The sequence below is a fragment of the Pithys albifrons genome, chromosome 24, assembly GCF_047495875.1.
Source record: "Pithys albifrons albifrons isolate INPA30051 chromosome 24, PitAlb_v1, whole genome shotgun sequence".
Classification (NCBI taxonomy): Eukaryota; Metazoa; Chordata; class Aves; order Passeriformes; family Thamnophilidae; genus Pithys; species Pithys albifrons.
Genome location: NC_092481.1, coordinates 3,315,067 through 3,330,792, shown reverse-complemented (window position 1 = coordinate 3,330,792; position 15,726 = coordinate 3,315,067). Strand labels below are relative to the sequence as shown.

General features: G+C 53.7%; 1 protein-coding gene across 2 annotated transcripts in view; it reads right to left on the bottom strand.

The window, feature by feature from the left end:
- Positions 1 to 13,219: 13,219 nt before the first annotated feature.
- LOC139682400 (lethal(3)malignant brain tumor-like protein 3) overlaps positions 13,220 to 15,726 on the bottom strand; it is a 48,103-nt gene continuing 45,596 nt past the window's right edge. For both annotated transcript variants that reach the window (XM_071576717.1, XM_071576718.1), the window contains one exon: positions 13,220 to 15,399. In XM_071576717.1, coding sequence (XP_071432818.1) covers positions 15,271 to 15,399 — 129 coding nt within the window. In that variant the 3' untranslated portion in view covers positions 13,220 to 15,270. The remainder of the gene's footprint in view (positions 15,400 to 15,726) is intronic.

The following is a 15,726-nucleotide window of genomic DNA, read 5'->3' as shown; positions in this document are numbered from 1 at the left end:
AGGACATTGTGCAGCTCAAAGTGATGGTGAGAACCAGACTGTGCCCACTCCCAGCTGAGCATCCTCCATCCGGCAACTGCTATCTCTGGAGTGGTTTGAACTGTGAACACACAGACACACAGACAGACAGACACACAGACAGACACGGACACACACCCAGAGACGGACACACAAAGAGACAGACACAGACACACAGACACACGCACAGCCACACACAGACAGACACAGAGACAGACAGACAGACAGACACACAGACAGACAGACACACACACTCACACTCACACTCCCACACACCCACACCCACACTCACACTCACACCCACACTCACACTCACACTCACACTCACACCCACACTCACACTCACACTCACACTCACACCCACACTCACACACTCTCACTCACACTCTCACACACACTCACACTCACACACACTCACACACTCACACTCACACTCACACTCACACTCACACACACACTCACACCCACACTCACACACACTCACACTCACACACACCCACACTCACACTCACACACACACACTCACACTCACACACACATACACACACTCACACACACACACACACACTCACACTCACACTCACATACACTCACACTCACACCCACACTCACACACACTCACACTCACTCACACTCACACACACTCACACTCACTCACACTCACACTCACACTCACACTCACACACACACACACTCACACTCACACTCACACTCACACCCACACTCACACACACTCACACTCACTCACACTCACACACACTCACACTCACTCACACTCACACTCACACTCACACTCACACTCACACTCACACACACACTCACACACACTCACACTCACACACACACACACACTCACACACACTCACACTCACACTCACACACACACACACTCACACACACACTCACACTCACACACACACACACACACACACACACACACACACACCCTCCCTGGCAGCCTCCTGCCCCTCCCCAGGCTTAACCAACCCCACATGTTAACGAGCAGAGCAGCCAAGCCAACCTGTGCCCCCCGTGCCCAAAGCAGCCTGGCACCACAGCTCCCGGGGCACACCCAGCTCAGCCTTCCCCTGCTCTGTCCTGTGCTCTGCCCCCTGGGCAGGAACACCCCAAAGCTGCTCCCCAGCCCCTGGGAGCAGCTCCTGGGAGATCAGGACAGGTTTGGGAGCAGAGCTGTGGCAGCCAGGAGGGAGCACAGGCCCTTGGGAGCACAGCCAGAGCTGCTGTTTGCCATTAAACCAGCACAGCCCTTTCCAGGGCAGGATTTTGCCTCTCAGTCCTGGATCTCAGCAGGATTCAAACCCCTCAGCTGGAGCTCTCTGGCACCTGGGGAGTTTTCCCCCTGTTCTCCAGGAGGGAAGGACTCATCCCAGGCTGATGAAGAGGTGGAAATTCAGGAGGTGACATCCCACCAGTTACCAGCCTGTGCTGAGGAGTTTGACCTGGAAAACACCAAACCTCACCCAACCCATCCCAATCCATACTATAAATCCATAATCCCAGTGAGTTGCTGCAGTCTGGGACGAGTCCTGAGGTGGTCAGAGCCACCCAGCCACCAACAAGCATGAAAAATGCACTTTATAATCCTTCTGAAGGGGATTAAACTTTGCTGAATGCAGAAATGAAGACACTTCATGGTCACCAAAGGGCTGAGCAAGGGAGGAGACACCAGCAATAGGACCCAGGAGGGAGTGAGTGGGAATAGCCAGAAACTGGAGGGGTTTGGGGAGTAAAAGGGATAATTTTCATTCAGGGAACCTGACACTGTTTCTCCCAGCAAGTTTTCAATTATAGACAGAGTAATGGAAAATCCTGTAATAATTCTGGCCATGTTGCAATGTTATGGAAAATACTGTAATGAGATTAGGGCTGTGCTGGGCTCCTCTCCTGCCCCATGTGCCCAATGCCCTCCTGCCTCTCCTGCTCCCTACAGATTCCAGGGCTTGGGAACCCTCCTGATGCCCCAACCCCCATCCTGTGGTGGGGAAAGGCCGTGGGTCTCTCCCACTGTGAGCAGGAACTGCAGGGAGTCAGTGAAGTCTGCAGGCACTGGTGGCTCTGACAGCACCTTTCCAACCCTCTGATCCCTCTTCAGCTTCACCCTTCCCATCAGTGAGGTTTTTCCTGGAGATATTTATGGCTCTTTCTGTGTTGCTTTCCATGTCCCACTGAATATTGCATGTGCTATCGTCCCCCAGGGACCGATAGGCTGAGCAAAGCTGACTCTTCACAGCCTTTTCTGGGGCTGCCAAATGGCACCTCTGCCCTTCCCTGGCATGATTAGATCTCTGCTTTTACCACTGGTTGTGTTTGCAGGCACTTTGGGGGGTGATGAGTAGCTGACACTGTCAAAAAGTCAAGCTCAGGCGTTGCAGCCTCTCTGGGGGCTGCAGAGGAAACAAAAGCAGCATCTTTGCTCTCCATGAGGGCACAGGGGGAGCTCAGGGGGGCTGGGTGGGGGCAGAGCCACCCACGGGGGGGCTGAGCCACTCACAAGGGGCTGAGTCACCCAAGCCCTTCATTCCTACCCCTCCTGCCATGGGGTCTTTGGAGCCACCTGACCCCTTTATTCCCATCCATCTTTCCATGGGGTATTCAGAGCCACCTGACCCCTTTATTCCCACCCCTCCTGCCATGGGATATTTGCAGCCATCCAACTTATTTATTCCCACCCCTCTTGCCATGGGGTGTTTGGAGCCACCTGATCCCTTTATTCCCATCCCTCTTTCTGTGGGATATTTGGAGCCACCTGACCCCTTTATTCACATCCATCTTTCCATGGGGTATTTGGAGCCATACAACTTATTCCCGTCCCTCTTTCCATGGGTTATTTGGAGCCACCTGATCCCTTTATTCCCATCCCTCTTTCTGTGGGATATTTGAAGCCACCTGACCCCTTTATTCCCACTTCTCTTTCCATGGGGTGTTTGGGGCCACCTGACCCCTTTATTCCCATCCCTCTTTCTGTGGGATATTTGGAGCCACCTTATCCCTTTATTCCCATCCCTCTTTCCATGGGGTATTTGGGGCCACCTGACCCCTTTATTCCCATCCCTCTTTTCATGTGATATTTGGAGCCACCCAACTTATTTATTCCCATCCCTCTTTCTGTGGGATATTTGGAGCCACCTGACCCCCTTTATTCCCATCCTTCTTTCCATGGGATGTTTGGCTGGAGATCCAGATCCAGATATAGTAAGAAACAAAGATTAAGAGCTAAAAACAGGGGGAAAAAAGGGGAAAAACCAGGGAGGGAAGATGGGCAGGTCCAAAGGGAAGGTGTGGAATCTGTGCCATGAGGCAGGGGCCCTCCAAAGCTCTGCTCCTTACAAAAGAGCTTATAGAGATTATTATATTTAATTTATGTAGATCTGCACTAGCACTAAAAGAACTGGAGAACTAATTAAACAGCAACCAAGAACAGCCCCAGCCTTGGATCTCACCCAGAGGGGAAGCAATTCCTGGGAATCCTGTACTGAGAGGGAGCTCAGCTGTCAGAATGCTGCTTAATCTTCCTAGAAAAGATGTGAAATTTGGGATGATTTTCTGGAGCAAAGGGAAACAAATCAGCTGAGAAAGGCTGGAGTTCTCCCAGGGCAGACTCTGCTGGCATCAGTGGCCCAGGGGAAAGGCTTCATCACAAGCAATGATTTCTGACACTTGGTTAAGCAGAAAAACTTGGATCCAGCCTCCAAGTGACTGTGTCGAGATGAAATCCAGGGAATTAAGAAGAAAAAGGAGGTGCCATTTGGGAGAGCACTTTGCTAACCCTGAGAACGGGGCTGAGCAATTACACACCCGGCTCTAATAGGCAGGGAGATAATTAACACTCTGCCATGGGCTCAAGTGGTGATTTTATGAGTCCTGACGAAGCCAAACTCCCACAGGAGGAGCAGAGTGGGTTTTTTTTCACTCTGTGAGACTATTCCATGATCTCACACACAATTATTGGATTCTTCCATCTCTGGGTTGGGCTGAGCAGCAGCGAGTGGGGCACCCCAGGGAGGGCAGAGCTCCAACACCCCCCAACTCGAGCCACACACCCCTCACCCTCCCACTTCCAGGGATATTTCCCTTCTGATGGTTTCTTGGAGTTCTCTTGCCTTTGCTGAGCATTTCAGGAAGTTTTTCTGGGTTAATCACACTCAGAGCCCGCACAGGCAGGGAAGGGAAGGGGAGAGAAATCCTGCAATAAAACACTTTGGGAACATCTCACTCATCCTGCCTGAGGGAATTCACCCCTCCTGACCCTGTGGTGTCCTGAGAGCTAAGGGGTAAACTCAGCCTTTCCACACACCATTCCTTCCTTTCTTCCCTTCCCTTCCCTTCCCTTCCCTTCCCTTCCCTTCCCTTCCCTTCCCTTCCCTTCCCTTCCCTTCCCTTCCCTTCCCTTCCCTTCCCTTCCCTTCCCTTCCCTTCCCTTCCCTTCCCTTCCCTTCCCTTCCCTTCCCTTCCCTTCCCTTCCCTTCCCTTCCCTTCCCTTCCCTTCCCTTCCCTTCCCTTCCCTTCCCTTCCCTTCCCTTCCCTTCCCTTCCCTTCCCTTCCCCTCCTTCCTTCCCCAGTGCCCAGCGATGTCTGGGACGTTCAGCTTTCACAGGGGTGATGCCACTTGAAACCCGGGTGACCTTTGGCAGTGCCCTGCACATCTCTGGCCCACGCCAGGACCCACCAGAGCTGTGTAGCCCCATCCCGGCTCTGCCTGGCGTGCCAGGGAGGGGGCTGGCAGTGCCAGCGCTCGCGTGCGGCAGGGACGGCTCCGCTCCTGTCCTCGTGTGCCCTCAGTGAGCAGCTGCTCCTCCCTGCTGGAGCTGCTCTGGGTGATGCTGCTCCTCTCCCCTGAACCAGGCAGGAGCACCGAGGTGGCCCCTGGAGGTGCCAAAGCTGTTCAGCTGCTCCCCAAGAGGGGCAGGGTGGGGTGAGGGCAAGGGAAGGGAAGGCACCCACTGTTGGCAGAGTGTCTGCCAGGGCAGGGCTGAGCCCCTGGGAGCAACAGGAGACTTTGTTTTCTTTATCCCCTCCAGTAATTAATCAATTTTACTGCTAAACAAAGCTGACTCTTTGAAGGGGAGGTCTCCTATTTTAAAGCTTGTTTCAGAGGAAGCTGTAGATGATCTTAACCAGACGTGTCCTCTCCAAGGGCTGCAGTGGCTACTGCTCTGGCTGAGTGCTCTGGGAGATCAGGGAACCAGGGAATCCTCTCAGCTGGAAGGGACCCACCAGGATCATCCAACCCCTGGCCCTGCACAGACACCCCAACAATCCCACCCTGTGCCCCAGAGCATCATCCAAACCCTCCTGGAGCTCTGACCCTCCTTGGGGCCGTGCCCACTGCCCTGGGAAGCCTGGTCAGTGCCCACCACCCTCTGGGGGAAGAACCTTTGGCTGAGATCCCACCTGAGCCTGCCCTGGCACAGCTCCAGCCATTCCCTGGGTGCTGTCCCTGCCCTGGCACAGCTCCAGCCATTCCCTGGGTGCTGTCCCTGCCCTGGCACAGCTCCAGCCATTCCCTGGGTGCTGTCCCTGCCCTGGCACAGCTCCAGCCATTCCCTGGGTGCTGCCCCTGCCCTGGCACAGCTCCAGCCATTCCCTGGGTGCTGTCCCTGCCCTGGCACAGCTCCAGCCCTTCCCTGGGTGCTGTCCCTGCTCTCAGGGATCAGAGGTCGGAGCTGCCCCTCAGGAGCTCTGCCCTCAGTCTCCTCCATCTGAACACACCAAGTGCCCTCAGCTGCTCCTCATGGCCCTTCCTGACCCTTCACCATCTTCATGTCCTTCCTTTGGACACCTTCTCAGATCTAAGACCAAACAGCTCTCAGAAAATTCCCTTTACTACATCATTTTCCAAAGATGCTGTTACCTGATTTCCAAAGGACTTAAACACCTGCATCCAGGTCTTCCCATTGGAAAAACTCCTGCAGGAAGATCCCCCCCATCCCTGCTGGGTGGCACAAAGCTCCTGAGGAGGAGGGGGCTGTAGGACCTCCCAAAACTCCATCACCTCTCCATGAAGTCTGTGACCCCCCCATGGCTGTGGTGCTACTTCTGGAGTGTTGGTGAGAGCCAAAGCTCCTGGCTGGGCCCTCCTGCCATGCCCAGCCCCCAGCTGGGGTGGGAATGGATTTCTGGGGGGCATCAGCACCTTCTGCTCCTCCTGGTTGTCCCCACAAGCTCTTTGTGGCCACAAGAGGACAGAGCTCATTTTGTCTGTGCTCACATCCAGCCCTTTCCTTGGCATTCCCATTTTCATCCCACCTGGAAGAAAACCCCTTGGCTTAATGATCAGAAGCTCCAGATCCAAGTTTGGGAAGGTTTTCCATGTGTAGTGGATGCAGAGCTGGAAATCCAGCTCTGACAGGCACCAGTGGCAGTCCCAGCATCGCTCCTGGGTTTTAATGGAATTTGCTTGTAAACAGACACAAACAAAGCCAGGGAGGAGCTTTGGTGTCCCTGTCCTGGGGACACCTCAGGCAATAGTAAAAAAACCCAGAGCCTGTTTCCAGAGATTCCTCATGCCCATTTTATAGGAGAAACTGCCTGGGTTTAAAAAGAAGTGACTCGGTGGAACTGGTAACGTTGAGCACAACTTGGGGTTTGATCCAGGGCCAAAAAATGCTTTATTTATTTGTAATGTAAACGGGTCCTTTATCAAGTGCCTGGTTCAGGGGTTATTTGGGGCAAATAGGTTGTTCAGCAGAGTTTTGAAAAATCCTGGGAAGCAGCAAAAGCAGCAAGGAAGACACAGAAAAGCTCTCGGCTGATTTATGGAAAGGAGGGTGGGAAAGGGCCTCCCATCCCTTGGGAAAGCATTCCCAGAGCTGCCTTTGCTGGAGACTCAGTGCTGCAACCACCAGCAGAGCTCTGATGGTCCCTTCTGCTTCCAGCCCAGCCTGGGATCTCCAGAGGGTGAGCAGAAGGATCCCAACAGCATCCCAGGGTGGCAGAGGAGCCTCTTCCCTTCCGAGCACTGGGGGATTCCCACTCGGTTTGGGTCACCCCATGGTGGCTCCAGCTGTGGTGGGGGGTACAGAGGTGGGGCTGGGTGGATCTGGATGGGCCTGGTGGTGCTGGCTGTGGTTTGTCCTGGGATTTCTGGCCATGGGAAGGGTCTGCAGCCCAGGTCAGTGGGGGCAGGGCAGGCTGAGGTGCTGCTGGAGCTGCAGTTTTGTTCCAGGATTTGGTGGAAAATCCCTGAGTGCCTTTGCCCTTCAGAGCCTGAGGGACCTCCTGCCCTGGGCTGCTCAACTCAGCTCCTCCAGGTGGGATGCAGGGCCAGGGGGCTCAGGGACAGAGGCTGGTGTTGGGAAAGGGGGAAAGGAGGGCTGAGGGTGCAGAGGAGGGAGCTGGTGGGTTCACACCCATGTGCAGAGTTGAGGGGTGGGAAGGGAACTGATGGAGGGAAAGTGGCAGAATGGATGGATTTCATGAGGAATTGATTGATGGAGAAGGAGCAGCAAAGATTCCTAGGCAGGGAAATCCCACAGGCACGACCAAAAGGAGGGAAAAACCCCCAGGAAAAAAGGGAGAAGGTGCCCCTGAGCTCTGGAGACTTCACTGGGTTAATTCCTCCTGCTGGCACAGCACAAGGAGGAGTTAAAAATCTGTTTGCGGGGAAGAAAATAAAAATCAACGTTTCAACTGTTGTGCTTCTTCTGAAATGGAATATTTTCTTTGACAGCAAAGAGTGGGACCTTCCCCAGCCCTCAACCAGCAGCACAGCCCTGCTTGGGAATGGGGCAATTTATATTCCAGCCTCTTCTCTGGCCTTTTTTATTTCCCCCATAAGAGTTCAAGGCAGCATGAAAACCATCTGGAGGCTCATTGAGTAGTTGGGTGGTCCCACTTGGAGCAGCAGAGACGTGCCAGATCTCTGGGCTCTGGGCCTGGAGGGATAACAAAGCCCAGAGCTGTGGGCACCAGAGCCAGGAGGAAAATCCTCCTTGGAGCGCCAGGGGGAGGCACCAAGTGGAGGTGTTTGGGCAGCCCCTGCCCCACGGAGCTGTTGGATTCCAGCACAGCCACAACCTCAGCCCAGCTCGGCTTGGAACAAACTTTTGGGAGTGTTTTTGAACACTTGGGGAATCTGAGAGGACTCAAAGGCAGAGCTGAAAGGAAACAACCTGGCCTGGGACACTCCCAGGGATGGGGCAGCCACAGCTTCTCTGCCCAACCTGTGCCAGGGCCTGCCCACCCTCACAGCCAGGAATTCCTCCCCAATATCCCACCTATCCCTGCCCTGTGGCAGTTTAAGCCATTCCCTTGTCCTTTCCCTCCATCCCTTGCCCAAACTCCCTCTCCAGCTCTCCTGGAGCCCCTTTAGGCACTGGAAGACTCGTGGTTTCCTTAATTCCTCCTTGTTTCCCCTCACAGACCATCCCAGGGCTCTGCCATCTTCCTGAAGCACCTCCCAAAGTTGAGTGTTTAACTAAAACCAGCAAGAATTTGTTCTCAGTCAATAAAAATCCAAACTCTGTATTTTGGGGGGTCTGTTCTCCCTTCCTTAATGCCCCACTCCCTTCCCTGTGTGCCCAATTAACTCCCCTGTTTCTGCTCTAGCTTGAATTAGCTGATAAATTCCAAACACTGCATAATGTGCCCTAAAATCAGGTTTTTGAACTTTTCCTCCTGATTCTCCCAAGGTTTCCTAAAGCCCCACCTGCAGCAGGTGCCCCATCCCAAAGGTTCAGGAGTCCCTTTGGCAGCTGAAGGCTTAAAACCCCCAGAAACTAAAAATATTGGAGTTGGCTCCAGCCCTAATTCCTAAACTATCCCATCCTCAGGGTTAACATTTGCTCTCATTGGGTTTTTTTTCCCTCTCGAGTTTTTTTTGCTTCTATTTAAACCTCAACTTGTTTGCTTTTGTGACCGGGATGGGATTCCTGGTCCTGGAGTTGGGATGGACCCTGCTCTGTCCTGTTCCCTCAGGATCTGCTGGGATGAGGGGCTGTGTCCCTGCACTTCTGGGATCAGTTTCTCCATGAAATGCTGCGTTTTTCCCTGCTATTTTGATGGAGAGGTTTGACCTGAGCAGGGTGAAATCAATCCCCAAATGCCCGAATGCATTTGCAGATTATTCTGCAAATTATTCTGCTCAGGCAAACAGGGAATTTTTTGGGGTCCTGAGTCGTGTTTCTCCTCAGGCAGGAAAAACCTGAGGTTTATTTCTTTGACACAGTTATTGTGTGGTTTGTCAAGGTCCTTGCAGGATTCCCTGGTGGGATTTGCACACCCACTGAGGGGGCTCTGATTCTCCTGGAGAGCCTTGGCTGGGTGGTTTGGGATTTAGGGCTGGTCCTTGCAAGGCTGAGCTCTGCTCCCATCACCATCCCATCACCTCTGGAGCCAGGCTGGGACAGCTGGGGGGGTTCTCCTGGAGAAGAGAAGGCTCCAGGGAGACCTGAGAGCCCCTTCCAGCACCTGAAGGGGCTCCAAGAAGGACAGAGAAAGACTTTTTATATGGACAAGGGGGAGAGGAGGTTTAGATTGGGGATTAGGAATGAGGAATTAGGAATAAGGCCCTGGCACAGGTTGCCCATGGGAGGGGGTTGGACTGAAGAGGCTTTAAGGTCCCTTCCAACCCATCCTGGGATTCTCTGCTTAAAACCTTCTGACAGCAGCAGAGGGCAGAGAGGAATGTGGGCTCAGGTGCATCCACAGGCAAGGCTGGTGCTGTCTGTCCTGTGCACACATCAAGGAGAGCTCAAAAAAAGATTCAGACAGAAGAGATAAATGATGAAAATGTGTCTCTTTGTGTCGTGACTGCCAGTTTGGGGTTTAGAGGGGAGGAAACCACGTGATGACCAACCCAGCCCAGTGTCCCCAGTTCAGCCCCAGCCACAGAATGACCAAACCAGTTCTGAACTTATATTAATTTTATTCACATTTCCAGAGGAAAGCATCAGTGGAGTGCAAGGTCATGGCTAGTGTTGAAAGCTCAAGTATTTGGTTTAAAACAGGCAAACATTCCCGAGGCTGAGCTGAGCCTTCCTCCCTCCCCCTGCACCTTCCTCCCTTCCCCTGCACCTTCCTCCCTTTTCCTGCACCTTCCTCCCTTCCCCTGCACCTTCCTCCCTCCCCCTGCACCTTCCTCCCTTTTCCTGCACCTTCCTCCCTTTTCCTGCACCTTCCTCCCTCCCCCTGCACCTTCCTCCCTTTTCCTGCACCTTCCTCCTTCCCCCTGCACCTTCCTCCCTTTTCCTGCACCTTCCCCCCTTTTCCTGCACCTTCCTCCCTCCCCCTGCACCTTCCTCCCTTTTCCTGCACCTTCCTCCCTTTTCCTGCACCTTCCTCCTTCCCCCTGCACCTTCCTCCTTCCCCCTGCACCTTCCTCCCTTTTCCTGCACCTTCCTCCCTCCCCCTGCACCTTCCTCCCTTTTCCTGCACCTTCCTCCTTCCCCCTGCACCTTCCTCCCTCCCCCTGCACCTTTCTCCCTTTTCCTGCACCTTCCTCCCTCCCCCTGCACCTTCCTCCCTCCCCCTGCACCTTCCTCCCTTCCCCTGCACCTTCCTCCCTTCCCCTGCACCTTCCTCCCTCCCCCTGCACCTTCCTCCCTCCCCCTGCACCTTCCTCCTTCCCCCTGCACCTTCCTCCCTTTTCCTGCACCTTCCTCCCTCCCCCTGCACCTTCCTCCCTTTTCCTGCACCTTCCTCCCTCCCCCTGCACCTTCCTCCCTTTTCCTGCACCTTCCTCCTTCCCCCTGCACCTTCCTCCCTTTTCCTGCACCTTCCTCCCTCCCCCTGCACCTTCCTCCCTTTTCCTGCACCTTCCTCCTTCCCCCTGCACCTTCCTCCCTTTTCCTGCACCTTCCTCCCTTTTCCTGCACCTTCCTCCCTTTTCCTGCACCTTCCTCCCTTTTCCTGCACCTTCCTCCCTCCCCCTGCACCTTCCCCCCTTTTCCTGCACGTGGTTCCAGTTCAGGCCACAGGAATCTCCCAAACCAGCTGGCTCATCACATGCTGGAGGGGATGTCAAAAACTTCACAGCTCTCTGTGGTACAAATCCCCAAGCAGGGCCTGAAAGCAGCAGGCAGGAAATGTTGCCCAGCTGAACAAGCTTCTCCCTGGGCTCAGGGTTGGGTTTTGCCCTCTGGATGCAGAATTTTGCTGTTGCCCAAAGTTCCTGTCCAACCTTAATGGGATTCATTCCCCAGAGCTGGAATTTGCTGCTGTTGGATTACAAGGATGATCACTGGTGATGGCACAGAAACATTTGAACAGGACTCCAGCCCGAGGAAAGGAAGAGAAAAGGAGAAAAAAACTGATTGCTTTGGGTTTCAAAAACAGGGAGAAAGGAAATAAAACACAGCCAAGAGAACTGGAACCCCCCAATTCCTCTGCCTGCCCATGGGAATTTATCAAGAGAACTGGAACCCCCCAATTCCTCTGCCTGCCCATGGGAATTTATCAAGAGAACTGGAACCCCCCAATTCCTCTGCCTGCCCATGGGACTTTGTCCCAGTCCTGGGTTGCTTCTGAGGCACAGATTTGTGTTTGGCATCCAGCAGACCCCAAAATCCTCCCAATCCCAGCTGGGATTAACCAGCCTCAGTTTTGTTCCCCACAGAGCCACAACTTTTTGGCTTTTTGCTTCAAAGTGCACATTTCAAACCAGACAACAAGGCATGAGACAAGCCAAGGGATGTGCAGAGCCTGGGGCAGGGCTGGGAACAGGCAGGGCAGGGGCTGGGCAGGCAGATGGGGCAGCAGGAAAAGCTCTCTGGGACACACAGGGAAGAACAATCCCTGCCCCAAGTGGAACAGCATCAGCAACACAGGGATTCCTAAATTATGGGGCTGAAAGAGGAGCTGTTTTTCTGTCTGATAAAATATTAGTGAGTTTTAAATCTTCCTGCCCTGTGAAGTTGCTGGATTGTGTTGCTCTGTTTGGGCAAGGAGTGGGGAATAGATGTGTGCACATTCTTGCTTGCTCTGCAAAGACAATTATCAGATTACAAAAAAAGGCACAAGAAGCACATTCCTCCTCCTTCCATCCCTGCAAGGCTCCTCCTTCCCCCCTGCTGCAAGTTCTGTGCTGGCTGTCACTGAACAACCTCCAAGAACACATTTTCCTCTTTGATCCAGCTGGCTTGGAAGCCCCAAGGATTGAAGATTTCTCTTCTGTTTGAATAATTTCCCTGCCTAGAATCTCACTGCTTGTTTAACCAATTCTCTTCATCCTCCATCTATATATAGCAAAAGAAATGAAATTAATATTAGATTTTGGTTCAGTGCTAGAGGCATCTGCTGTCCCCTAACTCGGGTTCCTGAAGGAAGGAGGTGAAACACAAACTCTGGCAGGATCTGCTTGTTGGGAAGAGGAAAAAAAAGGCAAAATTGCACTCCCCCCACCTGGCTGGGTGACACAGAGAGGGAAACTGGAGCAAGGAAAGGCTCAGGGTTATTCAGCAAGTCAGTGGAGAGCCAGGAATGAAACAGTCCAGCTCTGGATCCTCTGCTTCAGTTGTCAAATGGTTTTGCTTTGCCCAGAAGGCGAGTTCTGTCTGGGCCCAGGACATGCCACTTACAATTCCAGTCTCAGCACTGATGCTGCATGTGCAGAGCAGGATAAAGGAATGTGACTCTTTGGGGAACATCCTGGTTTTCAGACTCAAAATGTATTTCAATAAATTAAACTCATCTCTTGCCCAGTCCTTAACACTGCAGTGGATTCTGTCCTGCACTGCCTGGCTGGTATTTCAAGTTTCAGCTGTTCAATATCCCACCAACCCTGTGTCTGCTCTGGGAAGGCTTGAACTCCTCAACATCTTATACAAAATAAAGTATGGAAAAAAACTGCTTTAAATTATTACTCCAGGACAGAATGGCCTCAGTGGGGTGGATTCTGCTCCGTTTACGATGCCGAGGAACTTCCTACTTTGAGGTCACAAGGACCTTCTAGAAGGTTGGACACAGGATGAGGGTGATGTGAGAAGGACCAAGAGCACTCCTTGTGTCACCACAGGGCCAGGGACAGTGTCACCTCCCTGTGTCACCACAAGATCAGGGACAGTGTCACCTCCCTGTGCCACATGGTCAGGGACAGTGTCACCTCCTTGAGTCACAGGGCCAGGGACAGTGTCACCTCCCTGTGTCACAGGGCCAGGGACAGTGTCACCTCCCTGTGTCACCACAGGGTCAGGGACAGTGTCACCTCCCTGTGTCACAGGGCCAGGGACAGTGTCACCTCCTTGTGTCACAGGGCCAGGGACAGTGTCACCTCCCTGTGTCACAGGGCCAGGGACAGTGTCACCTCCCTGTGTCACCACAAGATCAGGGACAGTGTCACCTCCCTGAGTCACAGGGCCAGGGACAGTGTCACCTCCTTGTGTCACAGGGCCAGGGACAGTGTCACCTCCCTGTGTCACAGGGCCAGGGACAGTGTCACCTCCTTGAGTCACAGGGCCAGGGACAGTGTCACCTCCCTGTGTCACCACATGGTCAGGGACAGTGTCACCTCCCTGTGTCACCACAAGATCAGGGACAGTGTCACCTCCTTGTGTCACAGGGCCAGGGACAGTGTCACCTCCTTGTGTCACCACAAGATCAGGGACAGTGTCACCTCCTTGTGTCACCACATGGTCAGGGCCAGTGTCACCTCCTTGTGTCACCACAGGGCCAGGGACAGTGTCACCTCCCTGTGTCACCACAAGATCAGGGACAGTGTCACCTCCCTGTGTCACAGGGCCAGGGACAGTGTGCCCACTCTGCCCAGTGGCTCCGGGAGGCAGCACTGCTGGCAGAGATGCCAAGGGAGTCTGAGGTGCCTGTGGATGGTTCCTCTCACCCTGCAGTGCCCTGAGATGTTCCCACAGCCCTGGCAGAGGGGAACACCCCCCTGGCACACACAGGACTCAGCCTGGCAGCTGTGGGGGAAGGGAGGGAGGGCTGTCCCAGCTGAGGGGGGTCTGGAGAAACTCCAGACCAGCCAAACATCCATCAGGGAGCGTGGCCAGAGGGGGAACCAGGAGCTGCACAGCTCCCTCTGTGCCCCAAGGCTGCCATGGGGAGAGGCCAGCTCGGTAAGGAACGGGGTGGGAACCCCATCCAGGGTGTCCCAGTGCCTTGGGAATGTTCCTAAGACTGTGCAAACCCTCGTGCTCCCCTCCCACGAGCAGAGCAGCAGCCTGTGCTCCCTCCCCAGTGCACAGCAGCTCTTTGGGGAAGCAATTCCCACCCCGTTTGGTGTTCAAACCCTCCTTGCTCTCCAACCCACCTGCCCTGGCAGCTCTGCCTGCCCCACTCCTGGGGGGCAGAGGAGCTGCTGCCCTGCCCACAGAGCCCTCCAAAGGCCACCTGGAGGGCACAAGGCCAGGCCACTGCCCCCTCCTCAGGCTGCAGTGCCCAAGAGCAAAGCCAATTGTTTCGAGGAAATCTGTTTGCAGCCACACTCTGGGTTTCCAACTCCTATTCCCAGCATTTGGCTGCCAGTGCTGAGGACAAGAACAGACCCACCCCATTCCTGAATGCTCCTGATTGTGCCATTTTGGCACAAAACGTTCCTGGCCCAGACAGCAGCTGCACAAAGGGAGAATTCCAGCTAAAATATTTGACTCCTGAGGAAGATTCCTTTAGGGGATCTCTCCTGCCCAAAGCCCACCTGCACAGGTGCTGCTCCCCACGCTCTGGGGATGGAAATGAGGGTGCTGGTTACAAACCATCCCTGATGGGAACCCTCTGCCCACAGGGGATCAGAACCACCAGGATGAGCAGGAGAAAATGGATTTAAGAGTCCTGAAAAGGTCAACTCCTGAGTCACGGCAGTGAAGGCTGGGGGGGAGTCGCTTTAAGTGCATCTTTTTCCTCCTTCCTCACCCTCTTTTTTGCACACACAGAACACCCTGAGCTCGCTGGGGCTCACCCAGTCTCTCCTGCAGGCACAATCATGGCCACAGAGCCAGTTCTGCTCTGAGCTCTCCTCCTGCAGCTCCACCAAGGCTACCCTGGATTCCCCTTAGAACCGGAGGTTTCTTCTCCATCTCCAAAAGAGATTGATATATCAAAACCAAATGCAATTACAAAATATAATAATATCCTCTTCTTGGAAGTGAAGCTGCCCCATAGTCCAGACCGTGGCAGGATTTTTATAACCTCAAAATACTTTGCCTAAAGTTCTACTAAAAACACAACCTAGTCCCAGAATCCGCCTGTTGGGCACGTTGGAATGCTCGCAGTGAAGATCTGTTCCCTGGGAATTCCTGGTGGGAATTCCTGGTGGGAATTCCTGCCCCAAATGGGCTCTTCTCAGTTGTCTTCTGCAGATTTGAACATGAGGATGGCATTGTAGATCTTCAGGGCAGGGCCCAGCTTGATGCTGAGGATTTTAACGATGTCGTTCTGCTTGAGGAGCAGAAAAGCCTCCCCATCGATCTGCTGGGGGGTGGGACACAAACCCAGGGGTTAACCAGCATGGAAAGGCAGCATTCCCACCCCTGGGCATTCCCACCCCTGGGCATTCCCACCCCCTGGGCATTCCCACCCCTTGGGATGTCCCAAGGATCACAGACCTCATCTCACAGCCCTTTCCCTGCAAATGGAGAAGCCTCATCTTGTGCTTGTGGAGAGACCATGGAAGGTGCTTTTTAACAGAATTTACAGTCACCAGAATTGCTCTAAAAAGCCAAAAATCTACAGTCTATTCCCAGAATTGATTAAAAAAATCCAGAAGGTGAATCTATCTATGCAAGAATTAATACATTA